At 39.2% G+C, this 13,386-nt stretch overlaps 2 protein-coding genes across 3 annotated transcripts; one reads left to right on the top strand and one right to left on the bottom strand.

Moving 5' to 3' along the window:
* Positions 1–985: 985 nt before the first annotated feature.
* LOC138879092 (uncharacterized) lies at positions 986–1,813 on the bottom strand. The gene has a single exon (XM_070158668.1). The coding sequence runs from the start codon at positions 1,811–1,813 to the stop codon at positions 986–988; it is 828 nt and encodes a 275-aa protein (XP_070014769.1).
* A 1,816-nt stretch (positions 1,814–3,629) lies between these two features.
* On the top strand, positions 3,630–13,293 carry LOC104247145 (protein FRIGIDA-like). 2 transcript variants are annotated; one of them, XM_009803104.2, is made up of 3 exons: positions 3,630–4,351; positions 12,037–12,212; positions 12,321–13,293. In XM_009803104.2, the coding sequence occupies exons 1-3, from the start codon at positions 3,691–3,693 to the stop codon at positions 13,134–13,136; spliced, it is 1,653 nt and encodes a 550-aa protein (XP_009801406.1). In that variant the 5' UTR covers positions 3,630–3,690; the 3' UTR covers positions 13,137–13,293. The 2 variants fall into 2 exon arrangements, with proteins under 2 accessions (XP_009801406.1, XP_009801404.1); XM_009803102.2 differs by having other exon boundaries at positions 3,649–4,384.
* The last annotated feature ends 93 nt before the right edge of the window (positions 13,294–13,386 follow it).

Raw genomic sequence — 13,386 nt, 5'->3', positions numbered from 1 at the left:
CATTTCAGCACCCAAAATCAGCATTTCAGCTACAAAACCAGCATTCCAACAGTAAAAAAGTATTCAAAGTGCAAAGCTATCAGCATTTCAGCAGCCAAAATCAGCATTTCATCAACAAAAATCAGTATTTCAGCGGGAAAAATACAGCATTTCAACAGCAAAAATATTAGCATTTCAGCAGCGAAAAATAGCATTTCAACAGCGAAAATCAACATGTCACCAGCAAAAATTCGGCATTTCAGAGGCAAAAGTACTCATTCGAGCATTTCAACAGCAAAATATCACCATTTCAGCAACAAAATATCAATATTTCAGCAGCAACAATATCAGAACTTCAGTCATGTTAAGAATCAAATTCTTGAGCACATTGCATATGTTCATGCGCCACATGTCCTCTTCTTACCTGCAAACAAAATATATGGTACTATTACTTCATATTATAATAACGTAATAAACAGAATTCAATTGTAAGTTATTGATATCGGAAGCTTTGCACGAGTTGACGAGGCAAGAGCATAAGATGAAGCCTCATCAACTTGGGAATCTGGCTGAACAATATTAAATTTGCATGTTCTTTTATTGTGGCAAACATCATGACATAAGCTACAAAGCAAGGAATTCTGCTTTCTTTTCATTTTAGTTCTACTTGCTCCTACTTCATCTGGTTCTTTTCTCCTTAGTTTTTGCTTTCTTCCTTTTGTGCTTGTTCTTACTAGTTGTGGAGGCAAATGAGGCACGTTGATGGACTTAGGCCACATATGCTGACCATTCATAGGAAGAATAGCAAAGTCATAGACCCTTCTATATGTTTCCACCTTATAGCAATCATGAACATAGGAATTAATCTCATCTTTTTAGCCCAAATTGCAGCAATGACATGCTTGCAAGGAATTCCTGTCAGATCCCATTTCCTAAAACTGCATATTTTGTTTAGCAAGTCAACAACCCGCTTATCATGTATGCTTGCCCCTATAATATCGTAGTTCTACTCATTAGATTTTCTAGGAATGAACTCTGCAGCACCCGCTTGATTTTTATGCAATATATCCTTAATCCTAGGACATATATCACCAATATCCCACCTGGCAGCCTTATCTCTATTTGCCTGCATTCTAGCCATAAATAAATACCTTATCTTTTCCAATAGAGTGATTATTGGCTTGTCTCTAGCTTTGAGGATCATTCCATTAAAACTTTCACACATGTTATTACGTAGGATATCAGATTTTGCATTTTCAGAAAAGTGAGATTTAGACCATTCACTTGGTAATTTGTCTCGGAACCAATTAGCAGCTTCAGAGTCTAAATCAAAAATCTCAACCATGCAAGTATTAAACCACTTCTCTGTTGATGCCCTTGCGGCTTTCCAAAGTGCATTCTTCAACGAGATACCACTAAATCCCGCCCTCTTAAAGTTATTATGCAAGTGCCTCACACAAAATCTATGACTAACAAATGGCAACACCTCATTAAATGCTTCAATCAAACCTTTTTGTTTATCTGACATAAAAGTCCAAGTATAATCATCATCAATCTCTAAGTCACGCTTCAAATAATTCAGAAACCAAGCCCATGACTCCATTCTTTCCTTCTCCACAACTGCATATGCTATTGGAAAGATATTATTATTAGGATCAATTCCAATAGTTGTTGATAACTGAGTCCCATACATTGGACCTTTAAGCCAACAACCATCTACTCCAACTATCCTTCTACAACCACTCTTGAAACCTTCCTTACAACCTCCAAAGCAAATATAGATTCTCTTAAATCTATTAGGTTTGTTAGGAACCTCATTTTCAGCCAACTTCATATAGATAGAAGTATTTGGATTTGTCCTCCCAATTTCATTACAATAGTTTCACATTACCTTGTATTGAGCATTTAGATCTCTATCAATTATTTTGAGCGCCTTTTGCTTAGCTCTTCGACACTGATGTAATGTCACATGAGCTCTTAGCTCTACACTCACATGATCTCTAAATTCCTTGACATTCCAATCACTATGCCTGCTAATGTCATCAAGATATCTTCTTGCAATGTAGGAAGAAGTTATGGTGTTGTTCCTATGGTTCCATCCTTTACAACTATGATAATCATTGTATGTCTTGATCTGAAATGCCCTATCCCTATGCATTCTTGAAGCCATAATCTCCCATTCGCAACCTGAATGTCTACAAATTGCTCTCACTCGTGTGTTATCATTTTTTCGCCATTTTATGTATTTTTCTTGACTAACTTCATGAGTTATTACAGCATGTATGAACTCTCTCTTGTTTCCAAATGTTAACTCTAATGGTAGTTTTGGATTTTTTCCATCTGTTTTGGAGTTGAACTTTGGAAAGTTTAAACTTTCGGTATCCGAATCACTTTGTAAGCTCATCGTGTCATCAGAGTTGCAGCAGTCCGACTCCCCATCTTCAACATTCCACTTTCTCTGTAGCTCTTCACTAACCTCATATCTACGCTTCTCATTTCTAATTTTTTCTGATAAATCATTTTCATCTGACAAGTCATTTTCTGAATCTTCAAAATCTTCACTACTTGAAGAATTTTCACCTCCAACTTCTTTTTGATATTCTTCAACAGTAACATGATTATCATTCTTTGAATTGTTTTGCCCCTCATAGATAGCATCCTCAATACCCATTTCTATATACAAATCCAAATGTTCAAAATACACATCAACTAACCGATCAGTTGAAATATCTTTTGCAACAACGGCGACTTCCTTATCAGTTGAAACTAGCCTCATTTTGTCACCTAGCCTCTCGGGCTTGTGCCAAAAAGTTACCGAGTCATTCCCATAACCGCATAATTCAGCCATAGATTTGAATATCGACAACTTTAGTTCAGCCCCATTGACATAGTCAATAAAGTTCATTCTGCCCCCAACATAATGCCTTGTAGGCTTGAGTTTCATTAAACCACCATATGTTATTTTAATGGTAAAATAATCTGCCTCGTACAAAGGATCTGCATAAAAAAAATTAAAAGTTTATTTAGACATACTATATGAATTCGAGATAAGGGCCACATATTATAGAACTTCAAAGAAAGTAAAGTATTGTAAAAATGGTGGAGATTTCGAAAATAAATTAAAAAGGAATATTTACAAAATACAAGTAGCAAGAACACTTACCATAACTTGGGTTTATTTCACCATTGTTCCTAATAATCAGTGCTGGGATCACAAGTAGTAAAAACTTGAAATGTAATCAAGAATGCTAGAGTTTTTTTACCGAATGCAATAGAGATAAAAATGAGTGAATTGGAGAAGGGGCTCTTGAAAAAGGAGGGAAATTGACTGAATTGGGGGTGAAAGAGCGGGTATTTCTTACCCTTAAGCATCACGTGCAAATCACGTGTTATGTCTCTATTAGGTTTTTAACAGGAGTGAGTATTTTCCGTTAGTGAGACTAAAAGTGCTCAAGTTTTATAAACTTAAAGGACAAATAGTGCTAATGTTTATATGTAGAGGACAAAGTTAAGCCTACCGCTATAGATAAGGGATAATTTTGGCTAAAAATTCCAGACAAAGATATAAAAAGTTTTTATATACTATATTTAGTACTGTTAAATATTTTCTCTTGTATTTAACGTCTAAAATGGAAACATTGTACTACTAATATAAATTGAAAGGATGAAATAAAATGGCATTGGAGAGGCTTTTTGATTATCACATCTTCAATGGAGAATCCGGCTGGTCCAGCCGCGATCCCAACCTCCACCGCCGCCACGCCGCAGACGGCTGACACCACCAGCCCATCACCGGCGTCACCACCGGCAGCCGCCGAAGAAAAAGACTCAAAAAAACCACCTCCAAATCCACAGCTCGAAACCCTCTGCAAGACGATGTGCGGCAAGGGACTTCGAACTTATATAATATCGCAACTCCCACTCCCAGAGCAAGAAAACACACTGCGCGAACAACTCTCAGAGGCATTAAAGCTTGCACCTAACGCAGCGAAGCTTGTACTCAGCTGTGTGGGAGACTTTTATGCTAAAAGAGGCAAAGATCTTAATAAGGATACGCAGATGATTTCCTATAGGGAAGCGTCGGCATTGGTTTTGGAGTGCTTTTTGTTAATGGGTTTGGACGAAATTGATGAAGTGGTCTCAAAAGAAGCTGAACAAGCAGCGGTTATATGGAGGAGAAGGTTGGTTGATGAACGAGGTATAAAAAAGGCAAGTGAAAGGGATGCGCGGGGATTGCTATTGCTTATTGGGTGTTTTGGGATTCCACAAGTTTTTAGGAATGAGGATATTAGGGACTTGATTCGGAAGAGTAACATCAGGGAGATTAAAAGTGCACTTAGGAGATCAAATGTGCTCATCGATAAGATTCCAGGTCGGTCCTCCACTCTATCTGTTTATCTGCAAGGTACATTTGCATTTCATCATTTTGCAGTACATTTTTTAAAAGGATTTAAGTTTTATACACCGATAATGTTAAGATTTTTTTCCCATTATTTAGTGAATTTTAATCTGTGATAGCAGGTTTGTTACAATGTTTACTAGACTTCCAATTAATGCTTACAAAAAATTTACCTGTAATTACGTGATAACTGACACTGTCAATGCGTAGAACTTAAACTCTTTGCCAAATTATAGATGAGTCGTGCTAGATGCATCAATCAGTGTATGTGACAATTTGATGATTGAAGATAGTAAAAAGAGGCGAAGTAGAACTAAGACCACATGGAGAGAAGGTGTCTTAGAGTATCTAAAATCTCTTGAAACCAATGCAGAGTTAGCTAAACATGTAACATGATGGAGCTAAAACATAACACAATGGGAACAACTAGTTGGGATTAATCTAGTTGAATGTGTAGAGATAAGCGTGTGATTAGGGGATTCTTAAGTTTGCTTACAAAGATATTATTTAGTATTGGAATGAAATAAACCTGTATAGAACAAAATGGACATACAAGATTCATCAAGCTGACTGGAACTGATTGTATGAATATGAAGTGCATTTGAACTAATTGTACTTTCAATTAGTGAGGTGGGTGTTGCATACATCAGTTTGCTCTAAACGGCAAAACTAGAGCTGGGTCTCCTAGATGCAAGTGTAGAAAGGCCTGACGTGAAAAGAGAACATGTGAAGTAAGAAATTTGTTGTGGGAAAATAAGAAATTTTGATGGACCTCTTAGGTGGAAGGTTACTTATTCTGCTTCGAGATAATTGAGGATTTGTAGGAAAATCAACTGGTTTAGTCTTTTGAAGTACTGAGTTTATTTATACCACAATACAGTGCATGTAATAAAATTTGTGATGGTAAATTTTAGTCTTGGACTTCATTGTTATACCTTGCGACTATGTTGTTGCTAGAGTTCCAGTCTGGGGTATACAGAGAGCTCCTAAAATCCATAGTCTTCAAAGCAGTCTGACTATGGCAGTTTCTTGTGGAAGTGAGAGTTTTTACTGCAAAGGATTTAGTAAGATTGCAGCACATGGTGGGTGAGTAGTGAAAGAGTTGTTCCTTAACTTCTGGCAGTTCCTAGCAACATGTCTATAAGGTACCGGAGCATAGCTGTTCACTTTGTCCTCTACCCCCTTTCTCTTTCTTTCTTTTGCCTTGACGGCTTGACCTGTTGGGAAGTTTTGTTTCCCTTTACTAGTGGTAATGCGTGTCATTATGTCATAGTTGTTTACTTGTTGATATGTCACTCTATTTTCGTTTTTTTATGTGTCAATGTATGCAATGTCGCCTATTGAAGTTACATGTATTGCTATTATTAAACTTCTACCTTCTGTTAGGCCCTAAAGATTTCTATATTGAGTTTAGTAAAGTATTTTATTCATCACCACAAAATGGGTGATATATCTGTATATTGGAAGTTGTAAGGAACTTAAGAAGCAGACTGTGAACACTCAAAAAGAGTTGATGGGCCAGAGGGAAACCCCATATTTCCAATAAATACAGATAGGGATGGCAATGGGGCGGGGCGGGTGCGGGTTCTGTTTTAACCCACAAAATTTCAACCCGCCCCGCCCCGCATAGCATGTTCACCCGCATCCACCCGCCCCGCAACTGCACCCGCATTCACCCGCCCCGCCCCGCTCCAATTAATATTTTTATTTTTTTAGCTTTGAATTTTCTGCTCAAGCTTTTTAAGTTAGTTAATTATATTTACTTTCATTAAACTAATTCATTACTTTGGTAATGGTATATATCAAATGGAATGTTTCTTTTGGGATTTTAAATCTGGGTTACATTTATGATTAGAGCTATTTCAGTTGCTTCAGTTGTATCTTGCTGAAGAATATGCTTCAGCTATTAGGAGTTTAACCCATAAAAAACAGAAAATAATTAATGCAGATGAATTACAAAGCTGAAATTAATCAAAATAACTTTTTTTTAGAAGAAATATTTTTGGCGTTTCCTTGTTTCATTGTCAAAGTATACTTGTTAATTTATCTTTTGCTTTTTGTTTCTTCTGGGGGTGGGGGTGGGGGTGGGGGTGGGGTTGTGGTGTGTTCGAGGGGAGGGGGTTGGATTTTAAAATAGTCAGCAATAGAATTTGTGTAGAATAGATTCATCTCTTTCTTAATTTTGTGTCAGGATTTTAACCCGCCCCGCCCTGCAACCGCTCAGGCCCAAACCCGCCCCGCAACCGCATAGGTTCAAACCCTCCCCGCCCCATTGCCATCCCTAAATACAGACTAGTATCCCAGTAAGACTGCCATTCAACTTAAATTAGCTAGATACTTAGCTGTTTAAGCATAACTTTAGTTTTAGATTTGGCTAACCATAAAGAATAATCTCTTTCACTGCATTAACTGGTGTATATTGCTATTTCTACAACAGCTTCTATCCTGGTATATATTGTTGCTCGTCTCAATGTATTCAGAAGTGTTTTTGCTTTTTCTCCATAATGCCCCAGAGACGCTAAGAGCTTCCAACCCTGTTTGTTTTTTAATTAGTGAAACCCGATCTTTATTTGGTTGCTTCTACTGGGTAGCAACAAACAACAACAACAACAACAACCCAGTTTAATCCCACAAATGGGGTCTGGGCAGGGTATTGTGTACGCAGATCTTGCCCCTACTCCGGAGGAGTAGAGGGACTGCTTCTACTTGGTAGCCTTGTAAACAAATCTCGGAGCATCAATCTGACCAACTTATGGTACTTTATGGCCAACCTTGCGAAGCGCATCAGCTTCCATGTGCCTTCCACATCCACCTACAATTAGTTTACAAGCAATGGCAACAGATGTATGGTTTTTCTGACAAATTTCTCTAGTAGAAGCTCGTGCATAGGAGGTTTCTTTTGGAAAAACTAAATGGGTTAAGAAACTATACTAAACCTTTACCTCAAATGCAAATGACAATGTTGTGCATGCATATTAGTATATTACTTATATATTAAAAAAAAATGCACATTGCATATCTATACTAACTTGGGGAGTTATAGTTGACTAGAAATGCCATGCTCTACTTTTCTTGCCCCATAATGGCATACACTGTTCCTGTGTTCAGATGTAGGTTGTCAACTAAACGTCAGTAGGGTCCGATATTCATTCCTTTGTTCTACACAAACAACCAAAGATGCTACTGAAGAAGCTTTTCTTGTTATTGCTCTCAGTTGTCACTACCCACATTCAGCAGTTAACCCCCTAATTTCCTATCTATCTTTAGAAGTAGGGTCGGGTGAGTCTGTTGCTTTCCCATGAAGGAAGTGGGATATGTTAGGCTATGGACTTGATGACTAAATTGACTCGGTGCTTTCTTCATTTGCATATATTGTTTTGGTGGGAAGAATCAAAAGTCACTCTGTCACGACCCTAAACCCGGACCCGATCGTGATGGCGCCTCTCGTGAAGACAAGGCCAGCCTACACACCTCCAATTCATTTTTAAGCAATTAAAATAATAAGTATTAAGCCTTTAACATGATAAAATCCCAAAATAAGCAGTAAACAGTACAATTTGCGGAATTAAAACCAACACATCCCGACATCGGGGTGTCACCAATCATGAGCATCTATCAATATACTACAAGTCTGAAGAGTCTACTCAGCTATTACAGAATCACTAACAAGAGAAGAAATGAGATAGGGGGAGAAACACGGGGCTGCGAACGCCGAGCAGTTACCTCGTGAACTCCAAAATCTGCAAGGAGCTCTCAACCCTCGCAAGCAGGATCTGCAGCGCCTGAATCTGCACACGGGGTGCAGGGAGTAAAGTGAGTACTCCAACTCAGTGAGTAATAATAATAAATGAAAACTGAGAAATAAGAAATCACGTAAGGCATATTTCAGGTTATAAGGAAGTAGTGAAAACCAGTAAAAGTAATGAAACAGTGAAAATATGCAAAGTCACTTTAGTTCAGTTAAAACTTCTTTGGAATGCCTTTTAACAATTAAGCAAGTAAATGACAGACAATTAGGAAAGATAAACACATAAAGAACCGCCCCTCGGGCACAATACCACAGAATCAGCCCCTCGAGCAATACATGGAACAATACCAGCCCCTCGGGCTCTAACATATATCACAATGGGTACCCGCGCTCACTGGGGGTGTGCAGACTCTTGGAGGGGCCCCTTACGGCCCAAGCGCAATATCAAGCCATCTCGTGGCGTAGTCACATAGGCTCTCGGCCTCATATCAACAAGCCACATCGTGGCGTACAAATCTCAGGCCCTCGGCCTCATAATCATAATCAGTGTTTTCTCAAAACATAGACCCTCGGCCTTACTCAGTCAGAATCTCATAAGTCACTCGGGCAAACAGTAAAACATGATGCTCAGCCTCAAAATATCATTTAATATATCATATTAAGTGTTAAAACAGAGTAAACATGGCTGAGTTATGAAAACAGTAGAATATAGCATGACTGAGTACAAGTGTAAAGTCAAAACAGTGAGGAAATATCAGTAAAAATTCCCTAAGGGTTCAAATAGTTAGCACGAGGCCCAAATATGGCATTCAGCCCAAAACATGATGATAGCAAACAGTTTTCAGTCAAATACGCGGTAAAACAATCATTCAGGATGGATTAAGTCATAATCCTCAACAGTGCACGACCCCACGCTCGTCATCTAGCGTGTGCGTCACCTCAATATAGCACAACGATGTGCAATCCGGAGTTTCATACCCTCAGGACAATATTTACAATCATTACTCACTTCAATCCGGTTCAAACTCTAGCCCGCGACGCCTTTGCCCCTCGAATCGGCCTCAACTCGCGTCAAATCTATCCAAAATCAGAATCACGACGTCAAAATATGCTAAGGGAACGAAGCCGATGCGAAAATAATCAATTTACAACATAAATCCCGAAATTAGCTAAAACCCAACCTCGGGCCCACGTCTCAAAATTCGATAAAATTCACATCAATAGATTCTTTATCTCCCCACGAGTTCATACATATCAAAAGTACCAAAATCCGACCACAAATGGTCCCTCAAATCCTCAAGTCTAGGTCTCCAACACCAAACCCTAGTTTCCCCAATTTTAACCCTTATATTCCATTAATTACAGCTCTAATCCGTGAGATAATACCACAGGAACGAGTTTTAGGTTCAACAAAACGATATCCCTTGAATCCCTCTTCAAAATCTCCCAAAAAGCTCCAAAACCGACTTAGAAATGGTGGAATGGCTCAAAAATCGCGAAGGAAATAATTTATACCTTCTGTCCCAGGGATTTCGCATCTGCGGCCAAAATCCCGCTTTTGCGGTCCATGAACCGCTTCTGCGATTTTTCACTTAAGTCCTAAATACCGCATCTGCGATGCACGCTCCGCACCTTCGCCATCACAGGTGCGGTTACCCAACCGCTTCTGCCGTCACAGCCTTCCTAGCTTTTTTCCGCTTCTGTGACTTCTTTTCCGCGTCTGCGGGGGTCGCACTTGCGGCCTCCCAACCGCAGATGCGGTTATGACAGTAGACTTCAACTTCAGCTGCCATCTCAAATTTTCATTCTTTCCGTCAACCATCCGAAATCACCCCGAGGGCTCCGGGACCTCAACCAAAGGCACAAACAAGTCACATACGACCATCCAAACTTGTACCAATCTTCAAAACACCTCAAACAACGTCGAATCAACCAAAACACATCGGATTCAAGCCTAAGTTCCCAAAATCTTCCGAATTACGCTTTTGATCAAAAAGCATACCAAACCATGTCCGAATGACCTGAAATTTTGCACACACATCCAAAATGACCTAACGGAACTACTGCAACTTCCGGAATTCCATTCCGACCCGTATATCAAAATCTCACCTATCAACCGGAAAACGCCAAAAATCTACTTTTGCCAATTCAAGCCTAAATCTACTCCGGACTTCCAAAACATATTCCGATCACGCTCCTAAGTCCCAAATCACCTCCCGAAGCTATCTGAACCATCGAAACTCACATCCGAGCCCTCTAACACATAAGTCAATATTCAGTTGACTTTTCCAATTTAAGCTTCCTCAAAAGAGACTAAGTGTCTCAAACCTTCTCAAAACCTTTCCGAACCCGAGCCAACCAACCCGATCACATATAGAACCGATAAACAAAGCAATAGGAAGCAGAAATGGGAAAAAACAGAGCGGTAACTCACGAGACGACTGGCCGGGTCGTCACACACTCAATCAAGTAATTTGAAGTAGATGATTTCAGTAAAATAGAGAGGCTTTTATACCGGGAAAAAGGAGGCTTTTATACTGTTTAGGATGATGCTATTGTATTAGTTGCTAATTATTCCAACTAAGTTCTTATATGTGGAGAAGAAATGTTTAAGGTGATAATGCTAGAAAATCGCGAGAACTATATCTTTGGAGGTAAAATCAGCACCTTTGTTCTTGATGTGGTAAGTAACCATTTTTAAAGGCATCGAAATAAAGAGAATCTTGTGTTGCTTTCATGTCTGCGTTATGGTAATGGTGTTAAAATCGTAAAGCAGCTTAAAGATATTGAATTGGTAAAAACCACTTATATATCTCTTCTGGCACCTTTGCACTTCCCTTTTCATTTTCTTCCCTTGCTGTGGTGCTACATCCCTTTCATTTTCTCTCCTTGCTGTGGTGCTACAGTTTTTCTATATCGTGATATTCCATGTAAGATCTCATCAAAGGTCGCGATGTGACCTTTCATTACCTGTTACTCTACCTGAATTTGGTTCTCTAGTTTGCACCTTCATTCCACACCTCTTTTCCCTTCACTGTTCAAATACGTTTGCTGCAACTGCTACAGTTACTTGTTCCCTTCTTTCTTTGTTTTAGAGATATATTTCTTTTAAAGCTATTTTGCTTTTGTTCCTTTTTTGTTTTTATCTTTCAATTCCTTTTAACTTTTGTTTTATTATAAGAAATCAGCTTATAACTGTAAAGATTTGCTTATATATACATAGATTTTTGAGACTCTACTTTTTAGTCTTTAAATTGAAAGATTTGCTTTTATATATATATATATATATATATATATGTGTGTGTGTGTGTGTGTGTGTGTTGTGTGTGTGCGCGCACGCAAGGTATATTTTGGTACTTCTATAAAGATGTCGTTCATTTCTCGATTTAAGAGAAACAAGCCCTTGTCGCTTTTTTGCTCTTCTGGCTCTCAAAAACACTAGCGGCATTTGAAGCAGCTTGTGCGAGGCTCGACTATTCCACCGAGTAGCTGCTACTCCCCACCGGCACAAATATCAGAGTATTATATATTCTGCCCACCAAGGCTTAGGCAGTTGTGAAGAAATCACCTATTCACCTTTCGTTTTTATTGGCTCTAGTGGGATTTGCACCATGGTCTCCGATAATTTTCATCCACTTCATTAACCACTAGGTCGCGTACTTGGGTGCCCTTTTCTTTCATTTCTAGTTGGGGGAAATTTTTTGATAGGGGAAAACCTGCAGGTCAAGTCCAGGAGCGCATAATCCACCTCATATATTTTAACAAATAAGTGACTATGACTTAACTTATTTTATATGCTACCTTGGATACATGCTTTATTCTCCCCACTTGATACTTGGGCCCTTGGCCCGCATGAGGACCTACTAATTTATCTGACCCCCTAACTTTGATTTATGTAAATTTGCAACAGAAATAATAGAGGGCATGGTGAAGCATAAGATGGAAGTTGAGGCTGTTGATGTTGCTTATACTTTTGGCGTCGAGGAAAAAATTAGCCCTTGCACAATTTTGTCATCGTTTTTACATGTATTTAAAGAATCGCTGAAGAAAAGGAAATGGAAATCGCATGGTTCACATGATGTTGTGGTAATTCTTGAATTTCATCTCGAACACTAATACCCCACCCCAACCCCCCAACCCTTTTGTTCCTTCTCCTATGTCCTAAACATAACTGCTCTTTGTTACATCATACAGAATGAAGTAAACAAGAGGGAATTGTCTACTATGAAATCTGTCATCGAATGTTTGGAAGCCCATAACATTGATCCCTCAAAGCTTATTCCACGGTTTCGTATCAGTGACAGAATTGAGAGCTTGGAGAAAAAAATAGCTAGGAATGATCAAAGAAGGGAGAAGATGGTGCAAAACTGGAAATTTGATGAAACTGGGTTGTCTAGAAGGTTCGATGACAGACAAGCAAAGCGCACACGTATTCCAGGTTCAGAACAGCAAAGAGCTGTTAATCACGTCAGTAGCCAGAGACCCTTGCTAGAAGGTGGAACTGCCGGCCACTTTTATGATTATTCTTTGTCACCACGACCTATTGCTGGCTCGAAAGCTGATACTGTTCCTGGCTCACTAGCAGCAAGTAGGGGATGTGTGGTTATGGGTGGATTTGGTTCAGGTATAACAAGAAGCACAGATAATGTTCTACAAGCTGACTCATATGCTGGATTTCGTGGAAGGATGCCGGTTGTTGGTAGAGCCAGGCAAGCAAGAAATTATAACTATCAATTATATGGATGGCAAGGGGATGCATCCATGCACGAGAGGTCGGTCTCTCGCAACTATGGATACGGGTCACCACCACCGTGGCAAGGCTCTATGGGGTTGCCAAACAGTGTTCCCATTGGTGTCGGTCGCCTGAGCTCTGCTTCGGATCCTTATCAGTTGGCTAATACTGTTCCAAGAAGTGCACCATATCAGAGCAGTGGTTCATATGCAGTAGGTGCTGTTCCCTCTGTTAACCATCGTTCTTCCTACTTGTACTCAAGGACATATTATCCCTAAGGCATGCAGTAACTTCTAGAACTTTGGTAATCTCTTGTAGTATACAAAATTTTGTAATGTGATATGCTAATTGCATCAAAGATGCACAAGTGTGGGGAATGTTCTTATGTTTTACTAGCTTAAGTAAATGATCCTGCTCAATTTTCAAGGCCTGGTATACGAATCTCTCCGTTTCTACTCTCTTAACAAAATTCCATTTCCTCGAAAAAGTAAAATATTATGTTTGACAAGCTCTTGTATTGGGCACTTG

The sequence above is a fragment of the Nicotiana sylvestris genome, chromosome 10, assembly GCF_000393655.2.
Source record: "Nicotiana sylvestris chromosome 10, ASM39365v2, whole genome shotgun sequence".
NCBI classification, from domain to species: domain Eukaryota; kingdom Viridiplantae; phylum Streptophyta; class Magnoliopsida; order Solanales; family Solanaceae; genus Nicotiana; species Nicotiana sylvestris.
Note: the sequence above shows the minus strand (reverse complement) of the source record. Positions and strands in the feature narration are given on the sequence as shown.